The sequence below is a fragment of the Pyxicephalus adspersus genome, chromosome 9, assembly GCF_032062135.1.
Source record: "Pyxicephalus adspersus chromosome 9, UCB_Pads_2.0, whole genome shotgun sequence".
In the NCBI taxonomy this organism is placed as follows: Eukaryota; Metazoa; Chordata; class Amphibia; order Anura; family Pyxicephalidae; genus Pyxicephalus; species Pyxicephalus adspersus.
In genome coordinates, this window is record NC_092866.1 from 20,041,839 (window position 1) to 20,060,648 (window position 18,810).

General features: G+C 38.0%; 2 protein-coding genes across 2 annotated transcripts in view; one reads left to right on the forward strand and one right to left on the reverse strand.

Annotated features, from left to right (window-relative positions):
• Positions 1-8,633, forward strand: part of LOC140338602 (Y+L amino acid transporter 2) — a 27,990-nt gene extending 19,357 nt beyond the window's left edge. The window contains exons 5-10 of the mRNA XM_072422876.1: positions 556-679; positions 3,069-3,172; positions 3,668-3,764; positions 5,255-5,404; positions 6,520-6,703; positions 7,923-8,633. Coding sequence (XP_072278977.1) covers positions 556-679; positions 3,069-3,172; positions 3,668-3,764; positions 5,255-5,404; positions 6,520-6,703; positions 7,923-8,026 — 763 coding nt within the window. The 3' untranslated portion in view covers positions 8,027-8,633. The remainder of the gene's footprint in view (positions 1-555; positions 680-3,068; positions 3,173-3,667; positions 3,765-5,254; positions 5,405-6,519; positions 6,704-7,922) is intronic.
• The window catches only part of SLC7A6OS (solute carrier family 7 member 6 opposite strand), an 11,456-nt gene continuing 567 nt past the window's right edge, over positions 7,922-18,810 (reverse strand). The window contains exons 2-6 of the mRNA XM_072422878.1: positions 16,682-17,056; positions 14,211-14,402; positions 13,543-13,690; positions 12,282-12,342; positions 7,922-10,883 (exon numbers count right to left, since the gene is read on the reverse strand). Of these exons, the coding sequence (XP_072278979.1) occupies positions 10,805-10,883; positions 12,282-12,342; positions 13,543-13,690; positions 14,211-14,402; positions 16,682-17,056 (855 nt within the window). The 3' untranslated portion in view covers positions 7,922-10,804. The remainder of the gene's footprint in view (positions 10,884-12,281; positions 12,343-13,542; positions 13,691-14,210; positions 14,403-16,681; positions 17,057-18,810) is intronic.

The window sequence follows — 18,810 nt, forward strand, 5'->3', positions numbered from 1 at the left end:
GATGTGAAGTCAGCGGTTCCAGTGGACCTAAAAACTGAGACTACATAGTAGCCTTTCTCAATCTTAGTCTCTGTATCAGTCTTAGGGAACCCCTGACAATAATTTTAATATTCAAAAGTCAAAGTACAACATTGTGTTGGTCAGTGGGAAGAATAAGGGAAGCACTCAGTGAAATGATCCTATTCTAAAAATTATTTTCCTCTGACTCATGTGCTACATGTTGGTTCTGGGATGGCAAAGCTTAACTAATTCACCAAGCTGCTGTTCTCTTGGAACTATTGTGTGGCACGAGTCAGGATATGTGTGCTTCCACCAGAACTTAACAAAACAGGAGTTTTGCTTCATGATACAGTCACATTGTGAGTCTGTGAACTTGCTCTAACATCAGCTTCACAAAGTGAGCAGTCATTGATACACGAAGCTGGAAGATGTATAACAAGTAATCTGTGTTTTTATAGATTCTCTGAGGTTATAAATATGAGTGTTCTATATTACCAGTGCAAAGTGTTTAATACTGTGTAAACTACTGCTAACACATGGTAATCTATTTTTCAGGAACTTGCCATTATCCATTGGTATTTCTATGCCCATTGTCACCGTCATTTATATTCTCACCAATGTGGCTTATTATACAGTGCTAGACTTCAATGCAGTTATTGCCAGCGATGCAGTGGCTGTGGTGAGTAGATCTTTGTTATGGTGAATTATTTGAATAATATTCTTTTTTTTTTTGTTTCTTTGACCCCAATTATAATCATGAGCAAATAATGTAAAGTAGAAGAGGTGGTATTTAGGCAGCCAGTGAGAATAATTTAGGAGCAGCTTGAGCTGTTTTGTTAAACGTTTTTTTTTTTTTTTGTTTTTTTTTAATCCTGCAATTCATCAGCAATACAATCATGTTTATTATATCTAAATGAAATATCGTAGGTGATACAGAAAGTGGTACTGGTTTCAATACAATCCTTAGCTAATCGACAAATTCAACCTTCCCCAATTAATTTGATATTTTTATTGTTACAAAAGATTAATCATAAATAAGACTAACTCCGATCTATTAATCAATGATTGGATATTTTTTTGTCTTCATATTTAAAACTACTCCATCGTGTACAGCTATCCTAAAGCCCAATGTTGTTTGATTTACATGCAAGTTACTTCTATGCAGCCATCATAGAGCATATCCATTGCCTTTGTAGAAATTTTCAAGTGATCGAGTATTCATAAATTAAAAAAAAACTGACACATAATCACTTTGATGTTTTGTGCACAAAACAAGGTCATGTATACAGTCCTGATGTGATTGTTTATAATATCTTCCCACCTATATTACCTGTAGGTTTTGATAAAAGTGTCCATCATCTGCACTGGCCATACTTCCCTGTACTCCCATAGGCACTTTGAGAGGCTGTCAGAACTCTGGGGGAGGGAAAGAGCTAGCATAGAAAACTAAAAGAAAATACTGACATCTAAAAATACCCTCTTTATTACAGAAATGTTATTTTAGAATTTTTACATCATTCACTGATGGTTTACTGTATAGCTTTGTTCAGACTTGCACGCTGCAAAAATAGCCATGGCTTGAAACTTTGATTTTAACGAGCTCATGACATGGGATGCCTCCCGCTGCAGAGTATACAGAGTTCATACAAGTCCTATGTGTAGAATCTGGAAGAAAATCATTCTTAAGGTGTACACGTATTGACCAATGGACACATGATCAGTATTATCCTGATATTGATCATTGTACCTGACATAATGCCTGTGCATTCATCAATCAATCTGATTTAAGCTGCGTAAACTCTGTTCTTTCTAACAATCAGCAGTTGATGGGAGTTTCTATTACATAGCCTCATTGTAGGGCGGTAAACTCAGGGAAGCAGCAGTGTTAGTGTGGCAACATTTGATAGAGCAAAGAACAGACATTTCCAGTCAATGTTTTATCGATATATCAAAGAAATGCCCCAGTCTTTAAGAGTTTTGTTAGATTCAATAATATTAAAAAACTTTTTGAGTCAAACTTTTCAAGCATCACTATCAACCCCTACAGGAATTGTTTATAGGTTATAGTGAGAACATCAGACATATTAGAATATAATTGTATTACTAGACAATGAAATTTTGGCTCTATTGACAGGAAGGATTAAAATGTCTATGCTACCTCTGCCATGTACATACAGTTGTGGAAAACATTGTATTGGCTATTCTCTTTAAAACCTTTGCCTGTGACAACCTTGGGCAGTTATGGCGATCCCTTGATGTCGGTGATATTTGCATTTTGGATGAACCACCATATTTGTTAGCAATTTTGTCCAAAATCTGTGAATGTTAAAGTTTGCGAACCATGATAGGGATATTCCTTCAGGGTTCAAATATTGCTGAAAGCTTCTTATTTTCAAGACTGAACTAGTAAATAAGCGTCTCCTAAGATGCGTGAATTCACTTAACGGCTTGAGGGGATTGTAAGAATGCCTGATATTGAAGCCAGCTTGAATGGAGCCACAGCTGTGTGGTTGTGTGCAGGTAGTTTGTAGGTATGACAAAAGATTCCAAACATTTTTATTAAATGTTCAGATAAAATGTTACTAAACAAATTTGGAGCTTATACAGCCACAGTGTCCTCCCCAGCCCATTTTAGCTGGGCGCACCACACAGCATTTTTTTTAGTAACCATCTGCCTGTTTTTGGGTGATTACTAAAATGTTGGGTCACAATGCAGGAGCTGCCACACACCTACAGCTTCTTCCCACCCAGCTTACAAAAATGTAGGGGAAAATGCAGCCAGATTCATCATGCACTACTTGAAATAAGTGTTTTCATACTTGTTGCCTTGGTGACAATTTTTAAAAAAAATTGGCAGGACCAAACATTTTATTTTATGTGATTAATCTATGATTTATTCATTCTTTTTTTTTTTTCATGATTGGAGAATATTTTATTTCCTCTTGTCACAGTGTTTACAAATGTGTCTGTGTGTTTTTATTTTATTTTTTTTAACATATTTGATATATTCTTTTTTACATTTTGATTAATTTTGTCATCATACCATTATCTGTCTTCCCCCATCATAGACATTTGCAGATATGGTCTATGGCATATTTAGCTGGACAATCCCCGTGGCTGTGGCTCTTTCCTGCTTTGGTGGTCTCAACTCCTCCATTCTTGCTGCCTCCAGGTTTGTACCCATACCTGACATAATTGGATAGTTGGATAGATGTAGTCCTAAAATTTAGTTTCGTAAGGTATTTGCTCTACCAAGACATTGTGTAGGGTGTTTACTTTTGTAACCATGTGCACACAACAGCAGCTTTATATAATTTTTCTGAACCTACTTCCAATTAGGAACCATGGCGGAACATGCTTACACAATGCGCAATTGGCACAGATGCTTACAGCCTTAACTGGAAGCATAAGTGCCATGGTGGCAACACAAGTACACAATTGGGAGACTGGGTCACCCTATTACAGCAAATGACTGAACAAGTATGTATATCCTAATAAAATCTCCAGATATATAATAAGAAAAAAATGAAAGTTACATTTAGGTGATTGAGTTTACATCTACTTTTATACCAATAATACAAATGTTAATCGCATGAATTCAAAATAAAAAAAAAATGGCTTTGGGATAGTTATCTCTTTGCTAATGATTTTTTTTGTTTGTTTGCAGGCTGTTCTTTGTTGGAGCGAGGGAAGGACACCTCCCTGATATGTTATGTTTGATCCACCTGGAGAGGTTCACACCAGTGTCGGCCCTGTTATTCAATGTGAGGATAGTTTACTTTTATGTCACTTTTCTTTAGCTTCAGGAATCTTGCCAAAATCTGTATATATTTTCCAAAGTTAATAGGATCTCTAAAAGAACCAAGACTAGCCTCATCCCTATTCATGAAAATCATTAATCAATGCAACATGAGATAAAAAGGCTGTACCGCATTTTTAAAGAACTCTGATTGATAACTTTTCCTTCTATGTATCTGGTATTACCTTATCTCTTACTGTCATCCTGAAATACCAGACCATTTATAGGGGTCCCCTTATTACAGACACACTGTTCTTTAATGTCAGAAAAAAATTAAATACATTAAAAATTGTCATACATGTGCATATAAAATCAATTTTCACTTTTCCTACTTTCTTCGAATAAATATATCTGTCATTAGAGAACCCCTTGGTTCCCCTGTCCATGTGCTCTCATTCTCTTTTTTTCCTCATCTGTGTTGTAATGTCCTTCTACATCCTTTTTAGAGTCTCTTCTCTTGCTGAGCTTTAACCTTGATCTTCTCTTTGACAAGGGTCCTTTCTTGGCTCTTCACCTATTTATTTGTATTCTGCTGTGTTATTAGAACACACAACACAGAGGTTGTCAAATTGATTGTGTTCTCAGTAATATTTATAAGTTGTCCTACTGTACAACCATTTACAACCCAATGCTTCTACAAGTTATTAGTACAAATGCATTTGTTTTAAGGAAGTCTGTAGTAAGAAAATGCATTGGTGCCATTGCTAAACTCTGCTTTTAAAATGCTAATTGCCTGGGAAAATGTACCTTCCCTGGAAAAAGTATATTCTCTAGCTCCATGCTTGTTCTATTCCATGTCAAAATTGTGGAGACAAGGGGCAACCAAGTCAGTAGGTGTCCTTTACAATCTCAGTCTTTTTTTTATTAGGGACGGTTTCATCTTAATGTCTATGTACTATATTTACCTGTATGGTCTACAGTGATTTTTTTTTTCTTTATTATGGGGATCTTTGGCACCTAACATGTTCCAGGTGTGTTAGATACCCACATTTCACCCACTGACCACTACACCACAAGAGTCTATACCTTAAGTGTATCTAAGGAATAGTATAGTCCATGGAGGAACCCTTGAAATAAATTTCAGGTCAGGAAATCCCTGCTAATAATTACACTTTTATCCACAGTTCCTAAAGTGCTATGGTCTTCAATGATGTGCTGTTGGTGGTCAGTGAAATGCTCCCTTAAGCTCATCATGCATGTTACAATCTGACTGTACAGTCTCGTTTAGATCTATCAACAAATATATAGTGCCAGTGTCAGCCTTTGTCTGTCTTTTATGAATCTAAATTGTCAGTGGTAACTTGTATGGGAGGCAGAAAGTTCTCACCACCATCCCCAATACCCGTTGGTAAACATTCCTTTTACATATGTCTCTTGTTCATAATTTGTTTCATTTATTGGGGGCTAATAGGTGGATATGTGATATACTTTTAACAATGGTATTACCTTTTGCAGTGTGCTGCTACCCTTGTATACCTGTCTGTGAAGGACGTTTTCCAGCTGATAAATTATTACAGCTTCAGTTACTGGTTGTTTGTTGGATTATCCATTGCTGGACAAATCTACCTGCGCTGGAAGCAGCCTGACTTGCCTAGGCCTATTAAGGTAAGCAATACCAATATGATAAAGGTCCAGAAAATTGCATTATGTGTTGTGAATACAAATCAGGCTTATAATTATGGTTTGTAAATGTAATCAGCTGGACATACAACATCCAACTGAACTATTTTTAGTTATTTTTTATTATTATTTTATTTTAATTTCATTTAAGCAGTCAGCCTTTCCTAAAGGTAAAGTGTTTGGCAGACTTTTTTTTTTTTATATCATGTTTGCAGTAGCATTTGAGTCTCCTGTGCTTGCATTATGCTGAAGATCCAGACTGCAGCGGCTTGGATATTCATTGTTCCAAAATGACCCATAACAACGCATCAATCAGCAAGAACCTGATCACTGTTGATTGAAACAGTCTGCAGTGGCCTGGATGTCCAATGTGTTTGCAGCACAGGAGACTTCATAGCTGCATCCAATACTGACCATGTAATAAAAAAAAAATTCACTCACTGTCCTTAAGAGCATTAAGAGAAGTACAGAATACACAGGTCTTCACACAGTTAATATATCTGTTCACATTGATCCTTGTCTCTCAGTGGAGCTTACTATCTAATATCTCTACCTCAATCAAGTCCATCGACTGCAATCGCATTTTACATATTTAAATAATTCCATATGAAAAATGTAAAGTTTTTATGTTCGCCTGTCTCCATCTCTTCCATAATCCCAGCACCTTAGACTCATTAAGCCTTTTTGGCATTCAACACTTTATTAATATTAACATTTGGGAATATCTGATAAGCAATGATGTTTCACTACACCTGAAAAGTAATCGGGAAAAGTGATTTTAGATAAACTAGCCCCGTGATGTTTTGTCAGCACCTGCAGCACCATCTACTGTCCAGGCAATCAGTTATGATGACATTTTAGAAGTAACATTAGTACTATAGCAGTGTAAGTAGCAGGGTAACCACTGACATGAATGTTGGAATTGATATTTCCTTACATTAGTTAAAAGTTTATTCTAAATACTGTCATTCAGCAGATACACCGATGCTTGGTGTACAAGAAGAATTTTGTATTTTGTTACAGACACTCTGTGCATCAGTGTTCTGCCTTAAAATATGACTTATGACATTTTTTTATCAATTTATTCTTTTTCCTTCCAGCTCAGTCTCTTCTATCCAATCACGTTCTGCTTGTGTACGTTGTTCCTCATCGCAGTCCCATTGTACAGTGATACTGTGAACTCCCTCATTGGAATAGGCATTGCTCTTTCTGGTGTTCCAGTCTATTTCATGGGAGTTTATCTTCCAGAGTCCAAAAGGCCACCATGTATTGGCAGATTATTTGGTAAGTCATGCTAATTCTCAGAGGGAAACATATTTTTTTGTACAAGTGCCTTCTTTTTTTTTTTCCACTAAAGTGACATATGAACCCTGATTAAGGGACACGTATTGTTAATTTGTATAAGGTAGAGAGAGGCTGAAAGTTTTGTAAAGATTTCCTTTCACCTCCTGTCCTAAACATGCACCAGGAGTGAGCGAGAATGTCTTTACAAAGTGAGGGGGAATATTTGTCACTGCAACAGGTCTGTTTATTGCATGGATAATGCTTACTAGAACAAAGTGAGTGAATCTCCCCAGCAGGGATAGGGACAAAAATTAAAATCTGACAAAAATGTTTTTCCTTCCCTAATATATCAATGTAAAAGTAAGTATAAAGTAAGATTTTGGGCATTGTTTGCCATTTTTTCCCTTTTCCACCACTTCTCTGCCACATGGCATAGTTTAAAATGAATTTAAAATGTATTGGATTTTTTGATAATTTTAAACTAATGTCTGAGTAAACTTGAGAATGAAATGGGTTCCTTGGTTAGGGTTTATTCACACCTTATTCAGTGTTCTCCCCACACCTAGCTGGGTGCACCACCTGGCACTTTTCGGGAACCACCTGTCTGGTTTTTAAGTTGTTACTGATGAGTTGGGCCACAATACAGGGGCTATCACCCGCTTACAATTTTTTACCACATGGCTTTCGATGTAATGTCCTTAAAACACTTGTGTCCCTCAAGGGACAAGAAAGCAAATGGCATTTTTTGTACTCAATGTAAATTCCTTTTTTAGAGTTCATTGGGGGATTTGGATAAGTACAAAAATCCTATTTTTTTCCACTGTTAGGTGCCTTTTAAAAATAATGGCACCAACACGGTGATGTGCTTCAATACAACACAACGCTACAAATAGACCCTTACGCTTTAAGTAATAAACCCCTTCACTTTGTATGCACCTGTGACGGACAAGGTTTAAGCTAAAAGTACTATTACTAATACTGCCCACCATGTAACCATAATCAGCTCCAAAAATGTGTTCAGCAGTTGGTGACAGTACATTCATAGTAATGGGGTCAAGCTTGCATCTGGTTGCCTTTTAAAATTTAGTATTAAATAAAGCTATTGTCCATGACAAGCAACACACAGCAGTAATACTAGATATGTAATTCAACAAAAGAAGTGTTTCTTTTAAAGTTTGATTTGCTCATTAATATTTAATTCCTCTTCTTTTGCCTTCAGCTTTCCTCACAAAATGGACCCAACTGATTTTCAACTGTGTTTTGACCGAGATCGATCCGCCAGAGGAGAAAAAGCCAATAGCAAAATTAAAGAAGCCATTATGATTCAGACATGGATAGAAAATAAATACTCATGAGGGAAAAAAGGAGATTACATGAAAGATAAGTGTTCTGCTTTACTAGAGATGGTTCTTGCCGGTTTGGTTTGAGAAGGACACAGCTGCAGGGGAAATGGACAATGAGCACGACTTGGTGGATAAAGAGCATGGTGTAAACGACACTTAAACAAACATTTTACAGTTCCAAATACTCCTAAAAGGTTCAGGTGATCAACACTCCTTTTTATGTCAATTGTGTGTGTATTTTTTTTTCTTTTTTTTACTTGTAATTTACCAAAAAATGTTTTTTACCTGGTCATCAGGTAAACTCCTTATTCTGCACATGAAGAAGCAAAGCTTGAAATAGTGTTTGTTTTTGTTTTTTTTTTTATATATACTTTTATTTTATATTTAGTTTTTAATGTCAGTTAGAGAAAAAAAAGGTTTAGTTGCCATTCTACGGTTTCGTACTCCTGCATGGGTTTGTATATGAAGTATAAATACTGACCTAAATCAAACATGTCTTCATGTACTAAATTCTTGCCATCTGCTGCAAAGACTGGTTGGTCTGACATTTTTTTATTTACAAGAAGAAATAAAAAAATGCAAAATCATGAGTTGTTTGTTGTTGTCAGACCCTTCACAGTATGAGGGGCACTCCCATGAAATAGGAAGTAAACTAAATGGGTATGTGTGTGAGGTCAAATCATGTTTACTGAATGCCTGAGAGTTCCTCCTATCTACATGTACTTGGCGGGTTGTGTGGTAGGTGTTTTTTGGTGCCTTTATGAACATTCTATTCTACCTCACATCACTGACTCATGCTTTGATTCTAAATGCCTTTAGCTTAAAAAACTGGTACAAAAGTTGTATGGAGTCTTTAAGCTTTATAAAATAACATCAATTTGTTAGTCCAAACAGGATGTCATTATGTCAGGATAAACAAGTGGCATCAGTCTTACTCAGTGTTGAGCCTCAAAAAATATTAGAAAAGTAGTGACCTATACTGAGAATAATTCATAATTAACTATTTTCATGAACATGAGCCTAATATGGAAGGAAGACAATTGTGCTTTGATGAACTGCCATTTACAGGTAACTGAAAGTGTAGATTCAGCTGTATCGTCTCCATTTACTTACAGATTACCTTTGGTAAAAACACATTTTGGAAATATGAGCAGGTTCAGAAGGGTACAACAGAGTGAGGAGCATAAAGAAATAGAAAGATAAAGAATTACAGCTTAGGAAGGATGCAAAACATATGTTGTACAAGTAGAAGATGTTATTGGTGCTTGAATGTGTGAGGTTTTGATGGAGTTTTGTTCATAGTCCTAGACTAAAAGGACATAAGATTATGCCACGTGTGAACCTACCATATTACAGAGTGAATTTTTTTTTTAGCAGGACAGACAATGATTGTTACATTTCATTTTAGTTGATGATGAACCAGAAGGACGAATACTGCTCAGGTTCTGAATGGGCAGGCTCATTGTGTGGGGCAGACTCCGTACATTTCTATCCCCCAGTAAGTAATGATGATCCAATCGTCCAATGACGAAATTAGCCAAATCAATGTCGGAGTTAAACATTCGTCTTGTCATGCACTCACGTCACCCCCACCTGCTCTCTCTAGTCACTGAACTGCATTATATTCATTACTTCAAAACCGACCTACAGAGCGTTTCTGCAACAGAATGCGATATCAAAATGACATATTGTCCAAGTAAGTTGACACTCTTTCCACACTGACCACTATAGGCATGTGCTCAATGAGAAAACCGACCCTAAAATACCTCTTACAGAACTGTAAATGCAAAATGTAAATGTCGATAAAAACAGAAAAGCATGAAAAAACGTTTAAAATTTAGCTTTGCAGGGGTAAGGTCTTTCATGCTTCCAGGTATGTCAGATACTTGGTTCCCCATTGGGCCCTAGTTTGTATTTTTTTTTTTTTTTTTTGTTTAAGGGTTATTATGTTGGTGTATAGCAATGCATGCTTTATGGATGATTAAGTAAATTAGGACTTAGAAACAGTTCAGGGATTTTGCTCCATGATGTCATCATGCATTTGCTGCAAATTTGCATGCATTTGTTGGGTGCACATCCATGATGTTAATTTCCCATGCCACCGCATTCCTCAGGTGCCCTATTGGATTGAGATCTGGTCATTTGAGTACAATGAATGTCATGAAACCAGTCTGAGATGGTCTGAGTTTTGTGACATGGCCCATTATCATGCTGGAATTTGCCATCAGAAGATGGGTACAATGAGGAAATGAAGGGATGGACATAATCAACAATATATCTAAGTTAAAATATAAGAAAATATCCTCCACACCATTACAACAGCAGAAGCCTAAACCATTGATGCAAGGAAAGATGGATCGATGCTTCCATGTTGTTAACACTAAACTCTATCATTAAAACACAAAAATTTAGTGTTCCCATTTGTTTATGTCTTGGGTATCCACTATCTCCTATTATTGTGTCAGTTTTCTATCTTTCCACTTTACTTTGTTCCACCTTTCAAATGCCTGAATCTACTAGCAGCTGCTAGGCATCTGGGTTTAGTACCAGTTGCTAACTGCTAGGCTTTTTAAGGCCTAGCAGTATTTCAAGGAGCAGTGGTTTCTACTGTGAGGAAGCAGTAAACACAACCTTACTGCCTAACTTCAGATGTGCCCCCTAGGGCTATATCTAGTTAAAACAAAACTTTTTCACTTGATCTGTCCACAAACCGAGCCCAGCGAGTCCTCTGGCAGCACTCTACTTCCATGTAGCGCTGCTATCTTCTTTCTTCCAGGTTCCTCCTCGCACCACCCAATCTTGCACTGTGCTGGCACAAGGTCAGGTGACCTGTCTTCCTGAAAATGGCAAAAAAGTGCTGATTTCACTGCGCATGCCGTGCATTCTTTTTCATTCTGGCGAGCCCTAGGATTACATCTAGAATCAGCCTGTATGAAATGATTAGTTATAGAAGCACACCAATGTAACAGGAAAAGCCTGCAACAGGCTGTTTTTGTTGTCCATGTCTGAATCGGGAGGTTTCCTTTTTAGAGAAAATTTTGGTTTAAGGTACCACACTATCTGCGTGGGACAGGTGGTGCTTCAGTACTGACCCAATCAAAACAAATTTTTGATTGTGGCTGGGCCACAACCCTAAAAGCTGCATGGATCCCGACAGTGTAGCTGCAGTGCTTTTACTGATCTGCATATATATAAGCGCCGAGTGCGCTCGGCTCTCCTGGGTGAGATAAAGATGTATCTAGAGATGCCACTTCTCATGATCTCAATCAAAATGTCCAGGACATGACTTGAATCACAAATATATGGTAGCAAAGAAAATATAATGGGTTACAAAATGAGGCAATAAAATATTCATGCAGGTTAATTGGCTTTCTCTCACACTAGGTTTATGATATATGGTAATGGTAGGGACATTATATTGTGGGCCCCTTTTGAGGGACAGATCGTAACAAGGCCATGGACTGTAAAGCAGCGCTATATAACTCAGGTTAAAGGGGAGCTAAACTCTGGCTTACTTACCTATCTTCAATTGCAGGCTGCCGTCATCTCCCCCCCCCCCCCCCTTCCTGAATACAATCTTTGGTCATCATAATTGGCAGGTCTTGGATAATTCCCATTCATTTCTGGCATGCACAAGGGAAGCGGGGATTGCTGGGTTTCCATGGCAAGAAACATTAAGCTGTGCATGGGTAGCTCAGTAAAATCTGAGAGCTGGGAGGTGATCAGGCAGATAAGAACAGGTATTGAAGAAGGGACATCACCTCTTTCTTACTGCAATAACCACCCACCAGCCTGAATTGCTCATGTTAAAAGTAGGAGTTATGCCAATCACTGTAGAGCTCATAGGACAGCCAGGCAGACAAATGGGGTCATTAAGCACCTTTGAAAAACAATAGAAATTTGGGGTATTATAAAACAAATTCAAATTGTCAAGTGTGAAAATTTTAAAATATGACTTTTTTTAGCAACTCATCAGATTTTTTAATTAGTTTTTATTATTCTGAAAATTTTCAGACAAAAATACTCAAAACTGAGGAAAAACAACCAATACAACTAATTGTATATTCCCCATCACGAAGGAACATCAAAATAGTTCAGCTGCAGCGCCTGAACAGTTTAGTCTTTTAAAACGGACCATTGATCATTATTTTAAATCAGAGAGATGCCCTCTATAAGCACTGATCATCACATTCAATCAATATTCTTCCTCATCCGAGTCTCCCATGGTCACTTGCCTGTATGATTGCCAGAAGTATCCTTTACGTCCATCTTCCTCATCACAGTCTTCATAATAACCTGAGAAAACACAAGGTAAGCAAAGTAAAACAACAGCAGGAGCCAATAATACTATATAGAGCAAAAGGGAACTTTGGCTGATCATCAAGCTTTACAAATGGACTAAAATTTCCACATTTAAAAATCTGGCATCAGACAGGTCCTTATTGCAGAAGGTAAGTACATGTTCTGGCCCAGCTAATCAATATAGCTGAAGCTTGGAATGTGAACAAGAGGGGAGATGATGGTGGCTCCCACGATAGAACAGGGACAGGTGAGTATACCCAGGGTCTAATTTTGCTTTAAAATGACAAGTTTTTAGAAAAACCTGTGTGGAAAATCTTTTCATACATTTCCCACTACAAATCTTGTAGGCTTGAATTCAAAGCTAAAACGTTCCTATGCTTTGCAGCCAGACATGACTATTTAGATCTCTATGTTGCATTGTTTTGTACATTTAGTTACCTATGATAACATCCTTTTCAAAGGCTTTAAAGTTTGTGTCATACCATCAGAGTGTAGAGGGAAACCAGGAATTCAAAACTCTCAATAGTGCAAAAGACAGCAGCAATCGAATTCTACAAAACTAAAATATGAAGTTTTTCTTGTGTATAATTTCCAATATTGTTCTGCACATCCCGCACTGTTAACCAATGTAAAGCCACCCCACCTCTTGGATCTTTTGAACCCCTTATTTTTATATATTACATTATCAAACATTGTATGGTTAATCAAACTATTGTCTAAAGCAAGAGTACAAACACAGGAAAAAAATGTATTCATAGCTGGTTAAGCTTGTACTGTGCATCATCTGATGTCCTCCTAAACTGACCCACTTGTTCCCAATGCTGCAACATGGATGATTTCATATTTATGTTTATTGCATGAGCCTAGTGTAGCCTAGCTTAGGTATACAACATAATTGTTCTAGGGCAGAGGTCGGCAAACTTTTTTGGCCACTAGGCCATTTCAGGGTTAGGCAGGAGCACAGTAGGCCAGAGAGTAATTTTATAAAATTCTGTTGAGATTTCATTTGGCTTTTCAAATCCTGCTAACCAAAGCATGGAGAGTGTAATAAATACATGCTGACACTTTTCAAAAGTATTTTCAAGTAGACCTTTTTGAAATGTGACAGCATACAGAAAAAAATCTATGGCAGAAAAGATAAAGAAATACATATAAAATTAGGAAGATTCTAAATATGAACGCAAAATAGGTCACCTCCATATCTTGCCTCCCCTTCACGACGATCCTCCCCTTCTTCCTCCTCATCTTCTTCATCAGGATAATCATTTCTCCAGTTATTTTCCTCATTCTCATCATCCTCATCCTCATAGAATTCCTCTTCCATCTCCTCCTCTTCAAGCACCTGCATGGGAACCGATGCACAACAGACAAGAGTGATGTCAGTTTGGCTAGTTAATAAAGTATTTTTAAAATAAATATATTTTACAAATTTTTAAAATAAAAAGGACCAAAAAAAAAAAAAAGAGAAAGGAGAGAAGAATGGACAATGCTAAAGTAACCAAGGAGGGGGGTCAAATTCCAAAGTCATTTTTCAAATATGTAAAAAGCACATTATGTTTTTCCAAAGCTCAAGGTTTTTGTCTAGGCCTCCTTCTTACACAAAGGTTCCTTGTATAGGGAATCCAACTTGAATGTAGAAGAAAACTAAGTAACAACAGTTTTTAAAGATGTTTTTCATTAATCCAAGTTATTCAAAACATCCAACACATTTTGGTAGCCACATAATCCCCTTTATTCATGGCCATAGGCACTTAAAAGAAATTTTGATATAGTTCAGTAGCAAGGATTTACAACTTTAATCTACATTAAATAGAAAAATGTGAGCATTAGAATCAGTAAATGCAAAAACTGCAGTTACGTACCAGGTCATGATCATACAAGTATGGCCGAACAGACAAGATGTCCTGGATCCAAGTGTGCGGAGAGGATTCTGCATAGTATATATCATACACAAATTCATCTGGGTTCTCTACATGGTCACATCCTTCATCAGACACTGTCAGTTGCTCCCGAATCATCTTCACAGAGTTGCATGTAATAGTTTCAGGGCTCTCCTGCAAATTAACAAAAAAGTTAGTGCATATTGCAGTCATATCCCATCCATAACTCAACAGTACAAATTTTGAATAATGACATTTAATGAAGTGAATTATATAGATTCTTAAAGGTGTAAGTAGCAAATCTTGACGGTCAGGGTCACTAAAACTGTAAAGCAGCCAAGCAGTTCCTTTATCATTCTGCCATACCACAAAGATCACCACAGATCTCACCTACAGCTTAGGCATTGAATAAATGTATGTTTCAAGTGGAACTGTAGACAAAATATAAGTTACATATATGCTGCAGTGTGCAGTCATCATTAGCACAGCAATTTTACTACTCCGACATTCTGCCAGTAGCCCCGTTATATTTCAATTCCCTTTGACAAGATGACAATGCTGTTTGTTGAGCACATAAACATTATTACCCTGTAAACGGGGTTCTCTTACATGGACCTACAATTTTATCTAGACTTAAGAGGTCACCGTAGGCTAGTATTTTGTTGTCACTTACCTATCAGGCAATCTCTGGATAGTGCATGCATCTATAAAATGTCCTAGGGGTTCCCTGCATTCCCCTAAAAAAAACTTGCTTTTTTGGGCAGTCCAGTCCTTGACAAAATATCAGTCACCTAAAATCTTTGTCATCTTCACAGTGACATGACTGATTTCAAATCAATAAAGATTAAATGTTTATCTGTTCAAATATGTTGCACAAGAAAAATCAATTTCAATGGGGTGTACATACTTTATTACTGGACTGTGCCAATCAGAGATCAGTCGTCACTGATGCATTGTTGCCCTCTGCACAATATGTTGTGGTGCCATTAAACCCCCCTAACCTCTCTAGGGGAAAGGACATGACACACTACACTCACAAAAAAAGGTACATTGCGTGGTGTAAGTAAGGAACAGCTCCAGATTCAAGGTAAACATATTGCAGCTAAAGCCAAGTTTTTTGGACTTTTGGAGTATTAAAAAAATAAATAACATTAAAAAAAAAAAAAAATACAAGTAGTCCCCCAGGTTACATACGAGATAAGGTCTGTAGGTTTGTTCTTAAGTTGAATTTGTATGTAAGTACATTTTTTTAATAAATACAATTAGGACAGATGTTTGTCTTAACATAATATTAGGCAGTGTGATGTCAGTTACTGTATAAAATCCTCACTGTGAGTTAGTCACAAACAAAGCAAAAAAAAAAAATTTTTAAGGAGCCTGGACATTTATTAACTTCTGGATAAAGAGCTCAGTCCTTAAGATCACCCACAACCTCAGCTGTGTTTAACAAAAGATTTCTTCTGCAAGTCATGCAAACCGCCCCCTCCCCCCTTCAAGCCTCCGTTCTGCACAAAAGTGAGCAGGGAAGCCCCGTTCGTATCTAGGAGGCTTCCGTATGTCAGATGACCTTAACCCAGGGACTACCTGTATTGGCTTTTAGGGCTCCGTTTCATCTCCTTAAGCTACGTACACACTTCCAATTATTATCGTCGGAAAACGAACGACGAACGTTCCTGCACGATATATACGAACGATCGTATAGCACCGATCCTGCACATAGAGGTAACGACACGATCGTTCATAGATATTGTACACACAATAGACACGATCGTTTAAGCGATAGAGGAACTATGTGCACGACAGGAAAGTGAACGGACGTTCGTTCATCACGCATGCTCTGACCATGGACGATCAATGAACGACCGTACACACGAACGATGTTCAACGAGTGTCGTCCAATCCGATCCGCCGGTCCGGTCGTTCGTTTCCAGCGACTTTCCTCGTTCGTCGGCGTCGTTGGTTACTTTTTTACGAGTGATTTTTTGCCCAATCGATCGTTCGTCGTTCGATTGGAACGATAAAAATTGGAAGTGTGTACGCACCTTTACTCTAGATCATGTGAGCCCAACATGTAGACTGTGATCTACCGGTAGATTACAGAGCCCTGCCTTTTAAAATAAACTCTACCGCGCACAGGAGTTATTAAGTCCAGCTTTTTATTGTTGGTAGATCATTTTGACTTGGTCATTTTAAAAGCAGCTTGCAAGCCAAAAAAGTGTGGGCACCCCTGCTTTGGATGTAAATAGACTGTGCAATACTGCATTCAATATTCTCTCCTCCTATATTCATATATGTTGTGAATGAAGCATGACAAAGTTCAGTAAATCTGTGACGTAGGCATTACAGTGCTCATACATTTTTGAGACAACCCTGACATTTTCCATGAAATTAAATGAATCGTCGTGCTACATTTGAAACTTAAACAAATTATCAATAACCCAATTATTACAGACCTTGGAACTTGCACCTTCTTCTTCTGCTTTCTCCTGTTCGGCTTCCTCTTGCACAATGTCAAAGACTTGAAAGCCACCACTGGCATTGATAGGTGAGTCTGGAATTTCACTTTCAGAAGCCTCCACCGTCCCTGGTGCAGGCTTCCCATCTGTCACAGGGCTAGCAGGTTGACCTTTTCCTTCACCACTGTCCTGTCCATCACATTGTGGCCGGAGATTAGATATTAAGCGGTACCTGCTTTCTTGGCGTTGGGTCCATTTCAGGCTTCGTAGGTCATTCTGGATCCGCTGTAAGCTACTATCGGAGGGATTAATTGCCCGAGCAGCGCGATCCCGAGACATAGCCTCGTGTACATACTTCTGAATAGGTTCATTCTAAATAGAGAAAGACACAAATGGGTGAAACATTTCTAAACATAAAACTCACTTAGTCGGTGGCTATTCACCTGCTCTTACAAGGTCACTGGACTGTGAGAATCTGCAGCATTTCAGCCAACAGTGACGCTGTAGAAGCAAGTCAGGCAATGATTGCCAGCACCAAGATTACTACAATTACAGCTGGATCTCCTCCTTTGATTGGATAAAGTCTGCTTACAGATGGTACACCTTGGAGTTCTATATACAGCAGCAATACACCTCATCTATTAGGTTACAACCTTCTACTGTATAGCAGTCCATGACAAGATTCTTTCCTTCAAAGCTGATCTGCCAAATATATTTATTTTTTTGTAATTCCACCATAAATTTTCAATTGGATTGGAAATATTGACTTAAGGATTATTAAAATTTAGTATATCTTTTTTCTATTGATGAAATAAGAAAATTGTCCAAAATTTTTGTGTACACCTGTACATATACTGGAGGATAATATGATTGCCATCTCTTCTGGTCTTTTAGCTCAGCGGTCACCAACAGGTGGTTCGCGGCTCTGGCCAGTGCACCCTTGAGCAGGGTCAGGAGAAGGACAGCACTGGGGGGACGCACCGGCCAGGGCCGTAGACCATGTCACCCATATGGCCTGCAGGCTCAGGGAAGTAGGCAGGATCTGGCATCATGACGTTACTATGAGGGAAGTTTCTTTTCCTTTGACACACGGCTCCCCGTACATGTGCGGTCTGGAGCTGGTAATTTTAGTAGTCCGCGGAACTGAAAAGGTTGGCGACCATTGCTTTAGCTGACATGCAACCCCATATCATTCACAAGTGTGGAAATGTGTTTGTTTTCTATGGGCAGCCATCTTTATACGTTCATTGGAATGGCACCAAACAAAATCGCAGCATCAACTCCTTGGCCAATGCAGGCTCCTGATTATTAACTGAAAGGACTTTCATTAAATCTTCAATGTCTGTGGTGGTTTATAATTGGGTATCTGTATATAGAGAACGTAAGTTTTCTTCAGCCGATATCTTACAGCCCAAATCCTTGTTTTTAGCTTCTTTATTGTTCATTTTCTTTCTATCCTTAAGGTATATTGTTTGGGGTCTTCCTTGGTCCATCTGTAGGTTCCACTTTTTCAAAATACCAGGCAAGTCCGCCGTCAGATCCAGATCTCAATTCAATTGAAAATTTATGGAGGAAATTGACAATATTGGTTCATGACAAGGCTCCATTCTGCAAAGATAATTTGTCTGCTGCTATAAAAAAAATTGTAACTGGATCAATGAAGAATAAAGCTTTTCATTTTTAATTTCCACACCTCAAAACAATAATGATGTCATGAAAGACAAAGCAGGTGCAACAAAGAGGAATTTTTTGGGGGTGTTTCCGTCATTTTTCTCATTGTTCAGCCATTCGGTTATTTCCCCCTAAATTCATGTGAACAAAACCTGTGCGATTCTTTAAAACATCATTTCATTTTTTTTTAGGTATGTTTTACAATACCAGAACATTCAGCTGTTAAATGGTTTTGTGTCATCTTTTTTTTGGCAACAAAGTAAAACAGATGAATAAACATCAATCCAAGTAATTCCAGAATTTTTGCAGGAGTCTGTAAAAGAGTTTGAGTGACTTTATTGGGCCATTTGGGGGTAAAGGGGAACTGGCTGGGGGTTTACTCCTCCAAACTGGGGCAGAGGGGGGTAAAAGAGACCTGGCTGGGAGGTCCCCTCCTCCAATCGGGGGGGGGGGGG